This window comes from Microcaecilia unicolor, chromosome 8, assembly GCF_901765095.1.
Source record: "Microcaecilia unicolor chromosome 8, aMicUni1.1, whole genome shotgun sequence".
NCBI classification, from domain to species: Eukaryota; Metazoa; Chordata; class Amphibia; order Gymnophiona; family Siphonopidae; genus Microcaecilia; species Microcaecilia unicolor.
In genome coordinates this window covers 243722111-243738280 of record NC_044038.1, presented here as the reverse complement: position 1 = coordinate 243738280, position 16170 = coordinate 243722111, and the positions used below count along the sequence as shown (strand labels likewise).

Genomic DNA, 16170 nt, shown 5'->3' with positions numbered 1-16170 from the left:
CAAAAAAAAAAGCTTCCCTTAATGTATATTTACTAATTTAACAGCATAAAGCTTACATTGCAAAGCACATTTACAAAACTCAGGGCCCTGTTTACTAAGGTGCACAGTAAAAATTAGCGTTACAAGACGTATGAGGAGAGACTTGCTGACCTGAACATGTATACCCTGGAGGAAAGGAGGAACAGGGGTGATATGATACAGACATTCAAATATCTGAAAGGTATTAATCCGCAAACAAACCTTTTTTCCGGAGATACGAAGACGGTAGAACGAGAGGACATGAAATGAGATTGAAGGGGGGCAGACTCAAGAAAAATGTCAGGAAGTATTTTTTCATGGAGAGAGTGGTGGATGCTTGGAATGCCCTCCCGCGGGAGGTGGTGGAGATGAAAACAGTAACGGAATTCAAAAATGCATGGGATAAACATAAAGGAATCCTGTTCCGAGGGAATGGATCCTCAGAAACTTAGCCGAGATTGGGTGGCAGAGCCGGTGGTGGGAGATGGGGCTAGTGCTAGGCAAGTCTTCTACAGTCTGTGCCCTGAAAATGGCAGATACAAATCAAGGTCAGGTATACACAAAAAGTAGCACATATGACTCAAGAAAAATGTCAGAAACTTAGCCGAGATTGGGTGGCAGAGCCGGTGGCGGGAGGTGGGGATAGTGCTGGGCAGACTTATACGGTCTGTGCCCTGAAAATGACAGGTACAAATCAAGGTAAGGCGTACACGAGTTCATCTCGTTGGGCAGACTGGATGGATCGTGCAGGTCTTTTTCTGCCGTCATCTACTATGTTACTAGAGACATCCATAGGTGTCTCTAGTCTTAGCGCTAAAAACGCTAGCGCACCTACAGCGCGGCTTAGTACACAGGGCCCTTAAAATGAAAAAACAGGCAACAGATCTACGTCTACAAAGAAATTACAGCGCTTACGTAGTACAAAAATTAAGGAGCGAAAACCAAAAAGGAAAGACTAATCCCTGGAAAACTAATTGTCTACCTAGATTTAGGCCGTTGCCCTTCACATTCCCACACTGTCAACCAGCAGAGGTCGCTCCAAATTCTTTGCTTCTAATAAGAATTTCATCTGATCAGGATCAAAAAATACGTACTTAACGGAGGCATTAACCACCAGACATTTACAAGGATAACGCAACAGAAGTCCTGTTGCCTTAACAGAAGAAACTTCATTCTACAATCTTGTATTGTCTTAATAATTTAAAAGGTGCCAAAAGTGTTCAAAGACTTTTAAGAAAGCCAACGTGACTGCTAACGCTTCAAATTTTGGTGGTAAAGAGTTCCACAGAATAGGTAACGAAAGACTCTCTTTCTAGTTGAGGTCAATTTTATTAAACTCAATGAAAGAAACTGATGGGACAAACAGATGAGAACAACGAATGTTTATGTAGCTCGTCTGAAAGATATTTGGGTGAGCCCATACAAAAGGCCTTGTTAACAAGGCATAACAACTTGTAATCCTTGCCGAAATGGGCAGCCACTGTAATTTGGCCAGAATTGGAAAAATACGATCAGTCTTCTTCTTTCCAACCAAACGTGTGCTGCTGTATTTTGCACCAGCTGAAACCATTTCAGACTACCCGAGTTACGATGTAATGAGATTTGATATACCACTTTTCTGTGGCACAATAAAAGCGATTTACATTTATTATATGCAGGTATTTTCCCTGTCCCTAGTCCTTGGAGTAGTGAATTACAATAGTCTAATCTGCTGGTGACCAGAGCAGCTTGGAGAAGAGACGGCTGAGGGGAGACATGATAGAGGTATATAAAATAATGAGTGGAGTGGAACAGGTGGATGTGAAGCGTCTGTTCACGCTTTCCAAAAATACTAGGACTAGGGGACATGCGATGAAACTACAGTGTAGCAAATTTAAAACAAATCGGAGAAAATGTTTCTTCACCCAACGCATTGTTAATATGTGTTGTGGCTTGAGGCCAGGCGCTACCTCCTCCACTGAGAATTTTATTTTGTCCAAATGATGTCATTAATTTAGACCTTCTTGGTTATGCTCTTAAATATTCTATTGTATTAAATATTTTTGCAGGCTCATCTTTTCCAGAACCTACATGGCACTTTACGTATGGGCTCTCTGTTACAACAGACAGCGACCGTGATTCCAGAAGATACTTCCATCACCTGGACTAGTTATGAGTTTTAAATTTCTGCACATTAGTCTTCTGCTTTGACTATGACTGTTTCCTACGCTACCCTTCTTTTTGAATCATCTAACTCGTAAGTCCTGCTGGCCTCCTGCAGCTGAGGGCCCAACCCTTGGTGAATGGTAGTCATCGCAGGTGAAGATTCCATACCTACTGGCAATAGATTGCAACGCATTATCCGTGCCTTTAGACTATTTTGTTCACCATATTTTTGACCCTCCATACATCAATAACTCGAACAATCAATTTATATTGTTGGTTTTTTTTCTTTTTTGTACTCTTTTCTTTTGTTCCATATACTTTACCATTGTTATTTGATCACCTCTTCGTAATAATTACCAATCTGTCTTGCACATTATGCAAGCCAGAAGTGGGGATATATTATGCAAATCCCAATTCCTAGTATTAAGAGGGTTGAAGTTGAAGCTCTGACCCCTACCAATCAGGAGATATAATTTCATATATACTATTGCTATTTATGTAAATTGGCTTTTCGTTATTGAACCCTTATGGTTTTCCCTTTTGCTTTTGCACTTAATTAGCACTGTTTTCTCCATGTTTACATTGTCTTTCACGTCTCTTGACATCTATATATTATTTTTGCTTATTCAGTTCACACTGATTATGCCCACCAAGATATAGCAATGTATCATTCAGGCATAGTCATTTTGCTTATTCCTTTGCCAACCTCTGACTCTTGATGGACTAATTATGATTGTGCATGCCTAGAATAAAGACATGGAAAGATCCAAGTTTGTACACCACAAGTACGTCTTCAAGATCTATCCAGGCCCAAATGATGTTAGATCCCCCAAGGTTGTGGCAATAATCTTTACACCTTGCAAACTACTGGATCACAAGTCTTGGGTCCATGTGAAAGATATACGGGTTTACTCAGCCGCAGAACCAGATGTTACCAGCCTAACCATCTCAAGTCCGGCCACTTCCTTCAGCAGGCCAGCCTGAAAACCCAGATCTTCGCCCAGATTCTTCAGCGCTTCCACCGCCTCAACCATGTTCGATGGAAGAGAATTCAGAATCAATTTGAGATTTACAGTTGCTGTTTATGGACATTATAGACTCATATTTTGTTTTATTTTCAGTTTAGCAGTAATCCTGTCTATATATTGAAAAGGTTTTATTTTTATTTTCCTATTATTTCCTTTATTGTTCTAATTGTTTTTCTAAGACTTTCCCCGTTATTTCTGTTTATGTAATTGAAATTGAAGTTGATATTGCTCAGACACAAGGGTAACATCAAACCCTCATACTGGCTATGATATCATAATGTAGGTGTAAACCCTGTTAGTATCGACCAGTTATGCAATTGTTTAACTTTGGTGTAGGCTTACTTAAGCTGCATGTCTTTCTGTAGGTTTGACTAAGCTCCAAGTGGGGTAACGGATATATAAAATGCTTCCCATACTTCCAGGTCATTATGCATATGTCAAGATCCATGCATGACCTTTGTTAATATGAATTTTCCTAGGATTGACCATTTTTGCTGTATGAGGCAACCTCATACTTGCTATCCACTTTTTAGTGCTCATGATTGGATGCCAATGATGAGTAATAGTAAGGTCCAGGAATTCCGACCTGTTTAAGGATTCTGAATACATACAACCTAAAACAGCCTGCAATCAGAGTACTAACCATATATTTGTTGAGCCCATAACAATGCTTACTCAAAACCACTATTCCTTCCCAAGACCACTGAGATAGATACATTAGATTATCTCCCCATGCACTATGCAACAGATACAATAGAAGCCATAGAAAGACCTGAAAGTGTTTATTAGTACGATCCACCTGAAATTGCTATTACCCGCATACCGATACTTCATGAGATTTTGTAGATGAACTCATGAATTTGTCCCATTCATAAAACCTTTCTCACTACAGGTTTGAGTAAGTCTCAAGAGAGATGACATCAGGATTAAGGCCCAAGGGATTAGGTAATATAAAGGGAATTCCATATGCCCAAATAATATATAACCTGAGAATGAAGTTTCCTGTCTTGCACCATACCTTCTAGCAATTTGTAAGACCAAAACTCCCCCTCTCGTTTGATAGCTTGCCACCTTCTGGAATGGATGATGACAAGCTTGACGAGCTTTGTGTCACCCCTCCCCAGAGGGGGTGACAAGTGGGGAATGTATAATTATGGTACAGCCAGAGACCCCTCCACTGGAATGGTGGAGGGCCCAGTCATAGAGCTCAGGCCATTACAGACCTTGGCTGAGTCAGAAATCTGATGGCTGACATAACTGGGAGCTTCCTGGAAAAGTATGGCCTAGTTTGTAGCCCAGATTGAGGCCTAAAAGTTAAGTCAATAGATATGGAAACAAAATGGAGGATTTCAACACAAAATGGAAGCCCGTATCTGTTACAAAGTGGAATTTTCTCTAATGTAAGTTAGAAAAACAAGTTGAGAAATAAGTGAGTCATAGCAGGTGCAAAGAAAATAGGGAACTAGCTGTTCCAGAGAGGAGGGAGACTTCCTGTGAGCAGGATTGTGGTCAGCTGGTGTGAGAAAGGAAAGGCGTAGCAAGATAGAAGCTACTCATTAGCATGAGCCAATCAGTGACAACCATGACATTAGCATAGATCCAATCAGGTATATCTACTGTCATATTATCCATATCCTGAGGGTGCCTATAAAATTCAGGGTAGTTCCTGGTTTAAGTTAGAGAGAAAAGGGTTGGCACTCTCTCTCCAAGGGAAACCAATGTGTCCAGCAGAATTGACAAATTACCTAATTGCTTTCCCTTGTAAAACCTCTAATTGGTGAAAGAAATTATAAAACATTAGCAAATAATTAACACCTGTTTGCAGCTTATTATATTCCTATAATTAATTGATTGTACATGCCTGTTGTCAATCACTGATTTGACTTATACCTTGGCAAATAAACTCCTCATTCCAAATGATGATTCGTGGGCTTCACTTAATGATCAAAGGCTGTAAGTATAAATGCATTGTATAACTTGTAATCTAAATCCAGTTTGTCATAAGGCTGGTATCTTTTCCTTAGACCTAACGTCTCCCTTAGAGGCAATAACTCCTTGAGTACCCCAGTACTAGTGCTATTTAGAGATGGAGTCAGATTTAAGGTCACTCCAGCCTTCTTGGGGGGGCTCGGGACCCCCCAATTCTCAACAGCATAATTAAACTCTGGAATTCGTTGCCAGAGAACGTGGCGAAGGCGGTTAGCTTGGCAGAGTTTAAAAAGGGGTTAGACGGTTTCCTAAAGGACAAGTCCATAAACCGCTACACTAAATGGACTTGGGAAAAAATCCTCAATTTCGGGAACAACTTGTATAAAATGTTTGTACGTTTGGGTAGCTTGCCAGGTGCCCTTGACCTGGATTGGCCGCTGTCGGGGACAGGATGCTGGGCTCGATGGACCTTTGGTCTTTTCCCAGTATGGCATTACTAATGTATAATCTTTATCTAGTTTGACTTATTGAGAAATGGTTTTAACTGCTGAATCATCCATAGTTGTAAATAACAAGATTTTACTACATTCCCAATTTGAAAATTAAACCTTAATAAATTTGGCACATTGAAAACCCAAAGCAGTGTTGAAATCAACCAATGATTTTGTCTAGTAAAACTGGCCGGATAGAAAGAATGGGATAACCACATGGCCGATGATTTTTCTGTACTTCAGAATTAGATCATGATCTTGAAGCCACTTGTTGAACATGGCTAATTTACAGCTGAATTTGGAATGGGTTAAATGTATCTCCACCTCCACCTCCACCTCAAAGTTTAACAAAACCATATCTCTAACCCTCCCCTATCTTTGTGCTCAATTACCCCAAAAGGTGAGAGAATATGGAAAGCACAGAAGGGGCTACTGTAAAGATGTATTTTACTACTAAGCAAGCTTCATATTTATTTACTGCATTTGTATCCCACATTTTCCCACCTATTTGCAGGCTCAATGTGGCTTACATTGTTCCGTCATGGCGATCGCCATTTCCGGAGTGAGAGATACAAGTGGTATCATATTAGGGAGCTTAATTAAAATAGTAGATTAGAAGTCAAGTATAAGGAGTTCATATTCGGAATAAGAGGTAGGGTGGTATTGTATTAAAGTACATTCGTGGTAGAGGAGACCTTGGTAGTCAGGTATAGAGAGTTAGGTTTTATCCAGTTCTGGGCCACTGGAACGAGTGCCTTCCTTTTTTGCCCGACACCCTTCTTCTGGAATAGTCTTCCGTTGTGTATCCGTTCTGACCCATCCTTCAGGTGCATTTCTTGACTTTGGCATTCTTTTGAGATGGCTCAGACTTCCAGGTGGGAGAGGAGTGCCAGGCATGTTTCATTTATAAAAGAGGGTGAAATGTCGACTTTTCTGTATAGACAATGGCGTTCTAATTCTAAGTGGTCTCAGGTTTTTTTTATTATTATATACATCGCTTTGATTTATGCTGTAAAAAAACATAATCAGACTAACTGGTACTATTTTAGCACAGGCCCCGTTTTATGCAATGGTATCTTTAAATATCTTTAAACAGCAAGAATTGTACCTGTCATCATGAAACAACTGTGCTTATCTTCTCTTACCAACATTCAAACTATAAGAAATGTTCCTGTTAACACGAATTGATTATGTCATAACCAAACTCTGTAAGCCACTTTGAGCCTACAAATAGGTGGGAAAAGGTGGGATAAAAATGCAATAAATAAATAAATAAATAAATAGTTACTAATAACGGGGGTTAACAGTAAAATAACAAACATAGTAAGAAAAACTTAAAATTAAAAAATTAAAACATGTCTTAATGGTGGTCCACACTGATGATAATGTCTCCCCCTTAGTCCTCTTTTAATGGAACGAAAAGAGCAATATTGAGTAACAGGACGCCGGGTAGAAGCCTGTTCACCTACTTTCCGTTATAGGATGCCAGACTCACCAGGTATAATCACACCTAGAAGCTGAGCACTTATGCCAACCATCTCGCTGCTTTAAATCCTTGTGTCTGAATGCCATAGGCACATAGCTGTAGATATTCAGCCAGCAGTGTTAGTGGATTTTTAGCTGTCGCCGCTGGCGTTATTCAGATATTTAATGCTAGGTCATGTCTGCGCCCCAGCACCGAGTAGCCAGGTTTATGTGTCCGGCTCGCTCTTATGCAGTTAAGTGTGACATTCAGCACTTAACCACCAAGTAACACCACATAAAGATAAGCGGCCATAACAGACACAAAAACGTCAGTCCTATCTCGGTAGCTGAACATCGACACTTAAAACTCAACAGTTAGCTATTTCGTGGGTGATCTGGGGACGGAGTCAGTACTTATGTGGTTAGCGGTCAGTTGTGATATTCAGTGGCAACTGAATATCAAAGGATAACCCTGTACAAGCGATTTTAACGAGCATTCAGGCGCCATTTCTGGCCAGTTAAATCCCTTTGAATATCGACCCCATAATTTATAGTATTCTAATTGTAACTCTGCCCCTGTGGTGTCCACCCTGCAAGATACACGTGTGTGTGTGTGGGGGGGGGGGGGAATTCTATATATGGCGGCTAAAAAATCTGCGCAGACAACATTTCTGCCTAAGCATATTCTATAAGCAGCGTCTAGATTTAGGCGCAGTGTATAGAATACGCTTGGTTGATATCCCACTGCCTCCATTTACACCAATGAAAATATGGCGTAAATCCAGGCACACAGATTTACACGCAGAGAGCTATATTCCATAACTATGCGCATAAATGTCAGAACACCCACGAAATGCCCATTTCCCTGCCCCTTTTTCTCTGCACATGTTAGAAGCACACTGCGTTACAGAATACGTGTGTAAATTCTAATTATTGTCAATTAGTGCTCATTATTGCTTGTTAAGTGCTGTTATCAACGCTAATTAGCTTGTTAAGGCAATTAAGTTACACACATTGTTATAGAATCTGCCTGGATTTCAGCGCTATATTGAATCTGGGGGAATAGGGCGTAAGATTGGCATGTTTGTGCGTTATGTGTGCACATGTCTACATTCTAAACATTTGTGTGCATACGTGTTCTAAATGCCTCGCTCGGTGCATTGTTCCGATATTGTTACTGGCTAATTAAAGCGTAGCCGGTTCTGTGCCCCAGGACCCCCTGACCTGTGATCACTTCCTGAATCAGTTCGGCTGCTTTGTGACAACCGTCCACCAGCACCCGAGTCCACGTGGCTAGCTCCCGTTGCGTCTCCACGCTGAACAGGTGGGTCTCAATGCCTTTCTGCGTCCCGGAGCGCAATGCGAAGGACAGCTCCGAATCGTATGGTGGGGAGCCTTTGGATGGCCCAGAGTGCACCAGCCTAAGGAGACAACAGAAAGAGAACAAGGTTTATTCTTGTTAAAAATGTATCAAACCCTAAAGTGGAGGGAGTAACTGTGTTGCGACAGATGCAAGAGAACCTTTCCGTTTTAGGAGGTCGTCTACTAGCATGCAAGACCCATCATTGTACATTATCTATTGCAAGGCCTGTTTTATTCATATGGACCCTGCAGGAAACAGATGTTAACGGTGTAAACAGAGATTGTAAAGTAACTGATCCCCTTTCTGATATGTAGCACCAGTACGATCAAGTAAACATGAGTGTTATTTGGTATATATATTTTTTTATTTTAAATTAAATGAAAAATAAATCATTTCATCATTAACCTTGATATAGCAACTAATGTGATTATATGCCAAAAATAGTCTTACTAAATTTCTAAAGAAAATATTGCCCATAATGCAAGATGAGAAAATGCCCTGAGGTAGGATATGAAGGGAAAAAAAAAATCAGAGACAGAGCAGGTCAACTGCAGTTTCCTACGTGTTACCTTGAACTACCCAGCTGGCCGTTCACACCTAGATTTTCCAGGCGAAAGGTGAACAGATCCAAGTGCTGAACCTCTCAATGTCATTTCTGTGTCTTACACTTTGTTTCATAGGTGCAAATCTGGCCGACGCTCAGTGGCGTACCTAGGGTAGTTGACACCCGGGGCCGGTCATTTTTTAACCCCCCCCCCCCAAATCCAGTACTAGGCATGCCGAGAATACAAAACACTCAGGACCTATAGAGCAATTCTACCATACCATAAGCAGTCATTTCTACGAGTCACACAAGGAAAAGGAAAGCATCTTAAACACTACAGTCAGCACTAGAACATCAATTCACCTATTGTAAAACGAAACCAGACAGAATAGTACAGATCGTAGATCCTGCACAGTCAATGCCAACTGAAAGCCATGTCTTTTTCACAAACACAGATACACCCTAATCCACTATAGAATAAGTAATCATAAACTTTCTATTTAGACAAAAATTAAACTGAACCCCCAATGCCAGACTCTGCATACAATGCAACACCACAGAAACAGAAACTGTCCCCTAGTACTGTGCAAAATATAAAGACAGCAGATGTAAATTTGAAAAAAAAAACCTAACAAGTACCAATCACCACTTTACAAATTAACAAATAGAAATAAAACAAATATAGAAAGTAAAATAATACCATTTTATTGGACTAATACATTTAGCTTTCAGAGGCCAAAACCTCCGTCCTCGGGTCAGTACAGTATAGTGCTGTTACAGTATCCTATCCTGACCTGAGGAAGGGGGTTTTGTTCTCCGAAAGTTAGTCAAAATGTATTAAAATTAGTCCAATAAAAAGATTACCTTATTTACATGTTCTATTATAAACATTTAACACATCTACAATACTTTATCCTAAAGCAAAAAAAATAAAAAAAAATATTTTATTTACAGTTTGTCGTCTCTGGTTTCTGCTTTCCTCATCTTCTTTTCACCGTCTTCCTTCCATCCAGCATCTGTCTTCACTCTCTCTGCCATCCAGTGTCTGCCCTCTCTGCCGTCCCTTCCATCCACTGCCTGCCCTTTCTCTCTGCCCCTTCAATCCACCATTTGCCCTCCCTCTCCCATCCATCCAGGGTCTGCCCTCCCTCTCGCTCCCCCTTCCATCTAGGATCTGTCCCCTCTCTCTCTCTCTGCCCCTTTTTTCAGCCCCCAGTTCCAGCCCCCTTCTCCCCTCTGAACACCCCCACCCCAGTCCCCTTCTCCCCTCCCCTTCTCCTGTCTGAGACCCCCACCACAGTCCCCTTCTCCCCTCCCCTGTCTGAGACCCCCACCCCAGTCCCCTTCTTTCCTCTGAACACCCCCATCCCAGTCCCCTTCTCCCCTCCCCTTCCCTTCTCCCCTCTGAGATCCCCACCCCAGTCCCCTTCTCCCCTCCCCTGTCTGAGACCCCCACCCCAGTCCCCTTCTCCCCTCTGAACACCCCCACCCGAGTCCCTTTCGCCCCTCTCCTTCCCCACCTCAGTCCCGTTAAAACCTGCGAAGCAGCGTCGCAGGCAGCGCCTCGTGCCCTGCTTGTAAAAAAAATCAAATCTCCTTCCTTCGCCTCGTCTTGACGTCTTGACGTCGATTCGGGCCTTCCAATCAAATTGATTGGAAGGCCCGAGTCGACGTCAAGACGTGAAGACGAGGCGAAGGAAGGAGATTTGATTTTTTTTTACAAGCAGGGCACAAGGCGCTGCCTGCGACGCTGCTTCGCCGTTTTTTTAAATGTGCGGCGCCGCGGGAACGGCCACGGGAGGCGGTGGGAGCGGAGCACCCCCCACCCACTGGCACCCGGGGCGGACCGCCCCCACCGCCCCCCCCTTGGTACGCCACTGCCAACGCTCTTAAACCCTGCAGCAGTCCTAGGAAGACGTTTGCTGGCTTCCTTACAGGGCAGCTGCATCACAAAAAATGTGAAACAAAAAGCAAAGAGCAGGGGGTGGACCAAATCGGTTTCCAAACAGTAGGTTTATTTAAAAAACAAAAACAAAGTAGTCCTGCATTTCGGCACCAACAGCACCTGCCTCAAGAGTCAAACAAGTTGTTTCAGCCACTGATGATTGTCACGCTTCTCGTGGAACCTCAGATAAAGCACCCTCAGAAGATTTGCAGGTCCAACACACTTTAGAATTTCCATCAGCCAATTTCAATATTTTAGGAGTCCAAAACACCCTACGGGCCACATCATATCAAGGTTGCTAGACCACTGCTGTCGAAAAATAACGTTCCACTGTACCTCAAACCCTCTCCTGCACACAAGGATCTTAACCCTTTTATATACCATGGTAACTCTCTTTGGTAATTTTGCAAGAGGAACACGGTAATCCGTCAGATCAAACTCAGCATTCATGAAACTAACCCATATAGCAGAATCTTTTACACCAGGCTTTATCTGCAACTACTGAAAATAAATGCTTAGACCGTACCTTCTTCTACTGGCTGATGCACAAACCAAATTTTCCTATCCTGCCAATCTCTCCAATCAATCCATTTCTCTTGTATTCTTAATGCAGGATTAAAGGGAAAGGGAAGCCTCGGTAACTGCATATTTATTTACTACCTTCGATGCAGCAATAACCAATGAAGAATGAGACACCTACTTTCTGAACCTGCGCAGTAAAACTGAAAGTTTACCAATTCCAACTGAAACACCAAAATTGCCAGGTACACTCGGAGCTTCACAAGACACACAGGTATCTACTACTACTACTATTTAGCATTTCTATAGCGCTACAAGGCGTACGCAGCGCTGCACAAACATAGAAGAAAGACAGTCCCTGCTCAAAGAGCTTACAATCTAATAGACAATAATAATAAAGCAAGCAAATCAATTAATGTGTAGAGGAAAGAGGAGAGGAGGGTTGGTAGAAGCGAGAGGTATAAGTGGTTACAAGTCAAAAGCAATGTTGAAGAGGTGGGCTTTCAATCTAGATTTAAAGGTGGCCAAGGATGGGGCAAGATGTAGGGGCTCAGGAAGTTTATTCCAGGCGTAGGGTGCAGCGAGACAGAAGGAGCGAAGTCTGGAGTTGGCAGTAGTGGAGAAGGGAACAGATAAGAAGGATTTATCCATGGATCGGAGAGCCTATCACTCACTCACTCACTCACTCACTCACTCACTCACTCACTCACACACACACACACACACACACACACACACGAGCACATGTGGCCTCTCACACAGAATGACAGACACGCTTGCGGTGCTGCAGCTGTCTTCTCTGCAGTTTCATTCCAGCATTTCAAGTTGCTCTACATATTTATTAATAGCGCTTGCCAATGCGAGAACTGCAACCTTATCTCGAACCAGCCACATTGATATTGCTGCTGTCCAGACAGTGACCCGATGCTGAATATGCCTGTAGTGTGAGCTTCTGGCATTTCCTCCCAAATTCTAAAATGAGGCACACAATTACCAATTAACTAATTGGCATGAAATTGGCACTTAGTTGGGGGTAAGAACCACTAATTAGTACTAATTGGCAGTTGTGCCTGCATAACTAAATCCCCAGTTCTGTAAACCGAGCGTCTAACTTCTCTCACACACACAACTGCGGGGACGGTGTTAATGGGAGGGGGGAAACAGACGTGTCAGGGGTGTTCTGACTATTCTTGCGCACTCTGTCTACGTGAGGTGCCTTCGTTTACACCAGCCATAAGTGGGTCACATGTAACTGCAGATTTACACTACCCCTGACGCCCTGCCACTCCGCCTGCGCCACTGTCCTGGCTTTTATCCAGGTAACCCTGAGGTGATCTGAACAATGCTGCTGAAAGTCAACTGGGGGATTAATCTGGATTACATTTATTTATTTACTACCCGTTTTCCAGGATCTTCCTTTTCAGTACAAGGCCCAGTGTTTTTTTTCTCAACTGTGTCATTCTTTTCATAAAGAGTATTAAAATGATTGTGCAGCTGAAGTGAGAACGGCCAAACCCTGGTGTATACACACTTCTGTGTTGTGTGTTCCGTATAGGATCAAAACTCCTCTCCATAGGTGGCAAAAAGCCATGCAATAGAGCTGCTGACCGGGGCTTCTACAACGCACTGTCTGCTGGGATGTGCTATTTAATGAGCAGAGAGAAACTACTACTACTACTACTTATCATTTCTCTAGCGTTACTTGACGTACGCAGCGCTGTACACTTGAACATGAAGAGACAGTCCCTGCTCGACAGAGCTTACAATCTAATTAGGACAGACAAACGGGACAAATAAGAGATAAGGGAATATTAACGTGAGGATGATAAAATACGGGTTCTGAACAAAGTGAATAAGGGTTAGGAGTTAAAAGCAGCATCAAAAAGGTGGGCTTCACTATCTTAAAAAATGTGAAACGTCACCCTTCCCTGTCAGTGCCTGAGGAGCGATTTAGTTCATGCAACTGACAGGAAGGAGAACACTTAAGAACAAAATTCCTGATAGCCTAGCAGACCCCCTAACCTGACCCCTGCCCCTGAAATTTAAAAAAACATCCCTGAAGTCTAGCAGACCTCCTCCCTCCCCTCAACCTAACCTGTAGGCACAAAACAAGCACTGTATGTACCTATGTAAAAAGGTACATGGGATTATCCACCCAAATTTTAAAAACGTCTCTGGAAGTCTAGCGGTTATGGAGGGGGTTCCAGGGGGTGGGATGGGTATGTTGTGGGTTGTGGGTCAGACTTCCACTAGGAAGAGGTTCAGTAATGGGAGGATGGGGCTGCTATGAGAATTGGACTAGCACATCCGCTAATGCAGATCCTGGCTGAATATCAGCTGGCCCTGCTTAAATAAGAGCAGCCCCCCTCTTGGCCGGCCCATGGTCTGATATTCAGTGCCGATGCCCAGAAATGGCCTGGCTTTGAATAGTGGGACCTAATTCTGCCTCCTGGTATATTTCTATATTCTGAAATGAACTATGTAAAGGTCCAGCCTGTTCTCCCTCGCAGGATGCTTCCCTTCCCTAAATGTGGCTCTGATAAGGATCAAACTACCCAAGGCTTCCAGTGTCAGTACAAGGCCCATGGATCAGACTCCAGGAGTACAAGACCAATGTATCAGAAGGAGATGATGCTGGGATCTATTAGATCCCAGTATAGGCAGGGCAAATACTGGTCAAAGTGGCACCCCTTCCCCTTCTGCGTTCACAAAGTGACTCACAAGGGTAGCATACCACACCCCTCTCCTCCTGAGGCTGGGTACCTATGGTGGTAGCCCCTGCTTACTGACTCCGTGTGATGGCCCTGAGTAAAGCAGGATTACGGGAGGGGCAGATGATGCTGGCTACATATCAGACTGCAGACATACTACTACTACTAACAAACATTTCTAAAGCGCTACTAGGGTTACGCAGCGCTGTACAATTTAAACATAGAAGGACAGTCCCTGCTCAAAGAGCTTACAATCTAAAGACAAGAGAACAATCTAAAGACAAGTGAACAATCTAGAGGACGAGTGAACAGTTAATCTGATAGGGTGGATAGATTGGGGCATTCTATATTTCTCAAGTGGTTAGGCGCCGAAGGCAGCATTGAAGAGGTGGGTTTTAAGCAGAGATTTGAAGATGGGTAGGGAGGGGGCATGGCGTATGGGTAAAGGAGTAAAGGAGTATGGGTAAAGGGTAAAGGACTGCAGACATACAGAAGCCACTGCTGTACCTGCTTGCAATCAGCGGATGGCACTGTTCTGGTTTGCCGATGGCGTCTCTACTCTGGGGCAGAGTGATGTAGAAGAGCAGATCTTTTTCCGTCACAAGAGCCAGCATATTCCTCTTGCCATCACCAGGGAGCTGGGAACATAGACAAGCCTGGTTATCCTACACACAAGCAGCTAACCTACTAATAACACCTGGGCCTCTGCCCTGAGAGGTTTTAGAAATGAGACAACCCAAAATGCAGGAGCTGGTGCAAGTTACCGGATGACTCATTACTGCTGCAGCTTGAGGTTTTGTGATTCTCTGCTTCAGGGAGAAGGGAAAGGATTTAGATTTAACTCATGCCTTTTTCAGCTGTAGCTCAAGGTGAGTTACATTCAGGTACACTAGATATTTCCCTGTCCCTGGAGACTTACAATTAAGTTTGTAACCTGAGATAATGGAGGTTTAAGTGACATATTCAATCACCACAACGAGCCTCAGTGAGATTTGAACTGGGCTTCCCCACGTTCTCAGTCTGCTGCTCTAACCATTAGGCTACTCCCTCCCATGCAAATATACTGCAGCAGGACATGGCAACAGTAACAAATAGGATAAAATATTATTCCAAATAAAAGGCATCTTTCACCCAAAACAGTAGAACAATTAACTAGCAGAAACCATACAGGTCTTGAATAAGAGTTACGAAGCAGTGAAAAGTTTGTTTGTAAAGGAAGAGTTTAATAAAGCTTGTTCAGTTGACTCTCAGCTAGTGACTGTTCTTTTGCCACAGATGAGCTGTGAGGTTGCATCAATGGGGTTCCACTGCTTCACCAGTACATGAGAAGTGCGCCCCCTACTGGGACATTCTACTAGTTCTGTCCCCCTAGTTCATAAACTTGCACACACAATTTAGAGAAGAGGTCACTTGCACACCCAAGTTAATTTAATAACTGGCTCTTAATTATAGTTAAGAGTGAATTATTGGCTTTAAATTTGCACTAATTAGCAATTGCGTGCCCAACCGCCCTTACTCACTGTTCTAGAAGTTGCATGCACAAATTCTATCGCATGCAACTTCTATAGGGTAAGGATGTGGGGGGTGCATGGGCAGGGCAGGAGCGAGGATGTGGGAGGTGCATGGGCGGGTCAAGGGCAAGAATGTGGGGGTGCATGGGCAGGTCAGGGGCGAGGATATGGGAGGTGCTTGGGAGGGTCAGGGGCGAGGATATGAGAGGTGCATGGGTGGGTCATGGGCGAGGATGTGGGAGGTGCATGGGCGGGTCAGGGGCGAGGATGTGGGAGGTGCTTGGGAGGGTCAGGGGCGAGGATATGAAAGGTGCATGGGTGGGTCATGGGCGAGGATGTGGGAGGTGCTTGGGAGGGTCAGGGGCGAGGATATGAGAGGTGCATGGGTGGGTCAGGGATGAGGATGTGGGAGGTGCATGGGCGGGTCAGGGATGAGGATGTAGGAAGTGCATGGGCAGGTCAGAGGTGAGTATGTGGAGGTGCATAGGTGGGTCAGGGATGA

At 43.4% G+C, this 16170-nt stretch overlaps 1 protein-coding gene across 1 annotated transcript in view; it reads right to left on the bottom strand.

Annotated features, from left to right (window-relative positions):
- SNTA1 (syntrophin alpha 1) overlaps window positions 1-16170 on the bottom strand; it is a 111427-nt gene that overhangs the window by 3829 nt on the left and 91428 nt on the right. Inside the window, exons 5-6 of the mRNA XM_030212426.1 lie at window positions 14665-14795; window positions 8300-8496 (exon numbers count right to left, since the gene is read on the bottom strand). Coding sequence (XP_030068286.1) covers window positions 8300-8496; window positions 14665-14795 — 328 coding nt within the window. The remainder of the gene's footprint in view (window positions 1-8299; window positions 8497-14664; window positions 14796-16170) is intronic.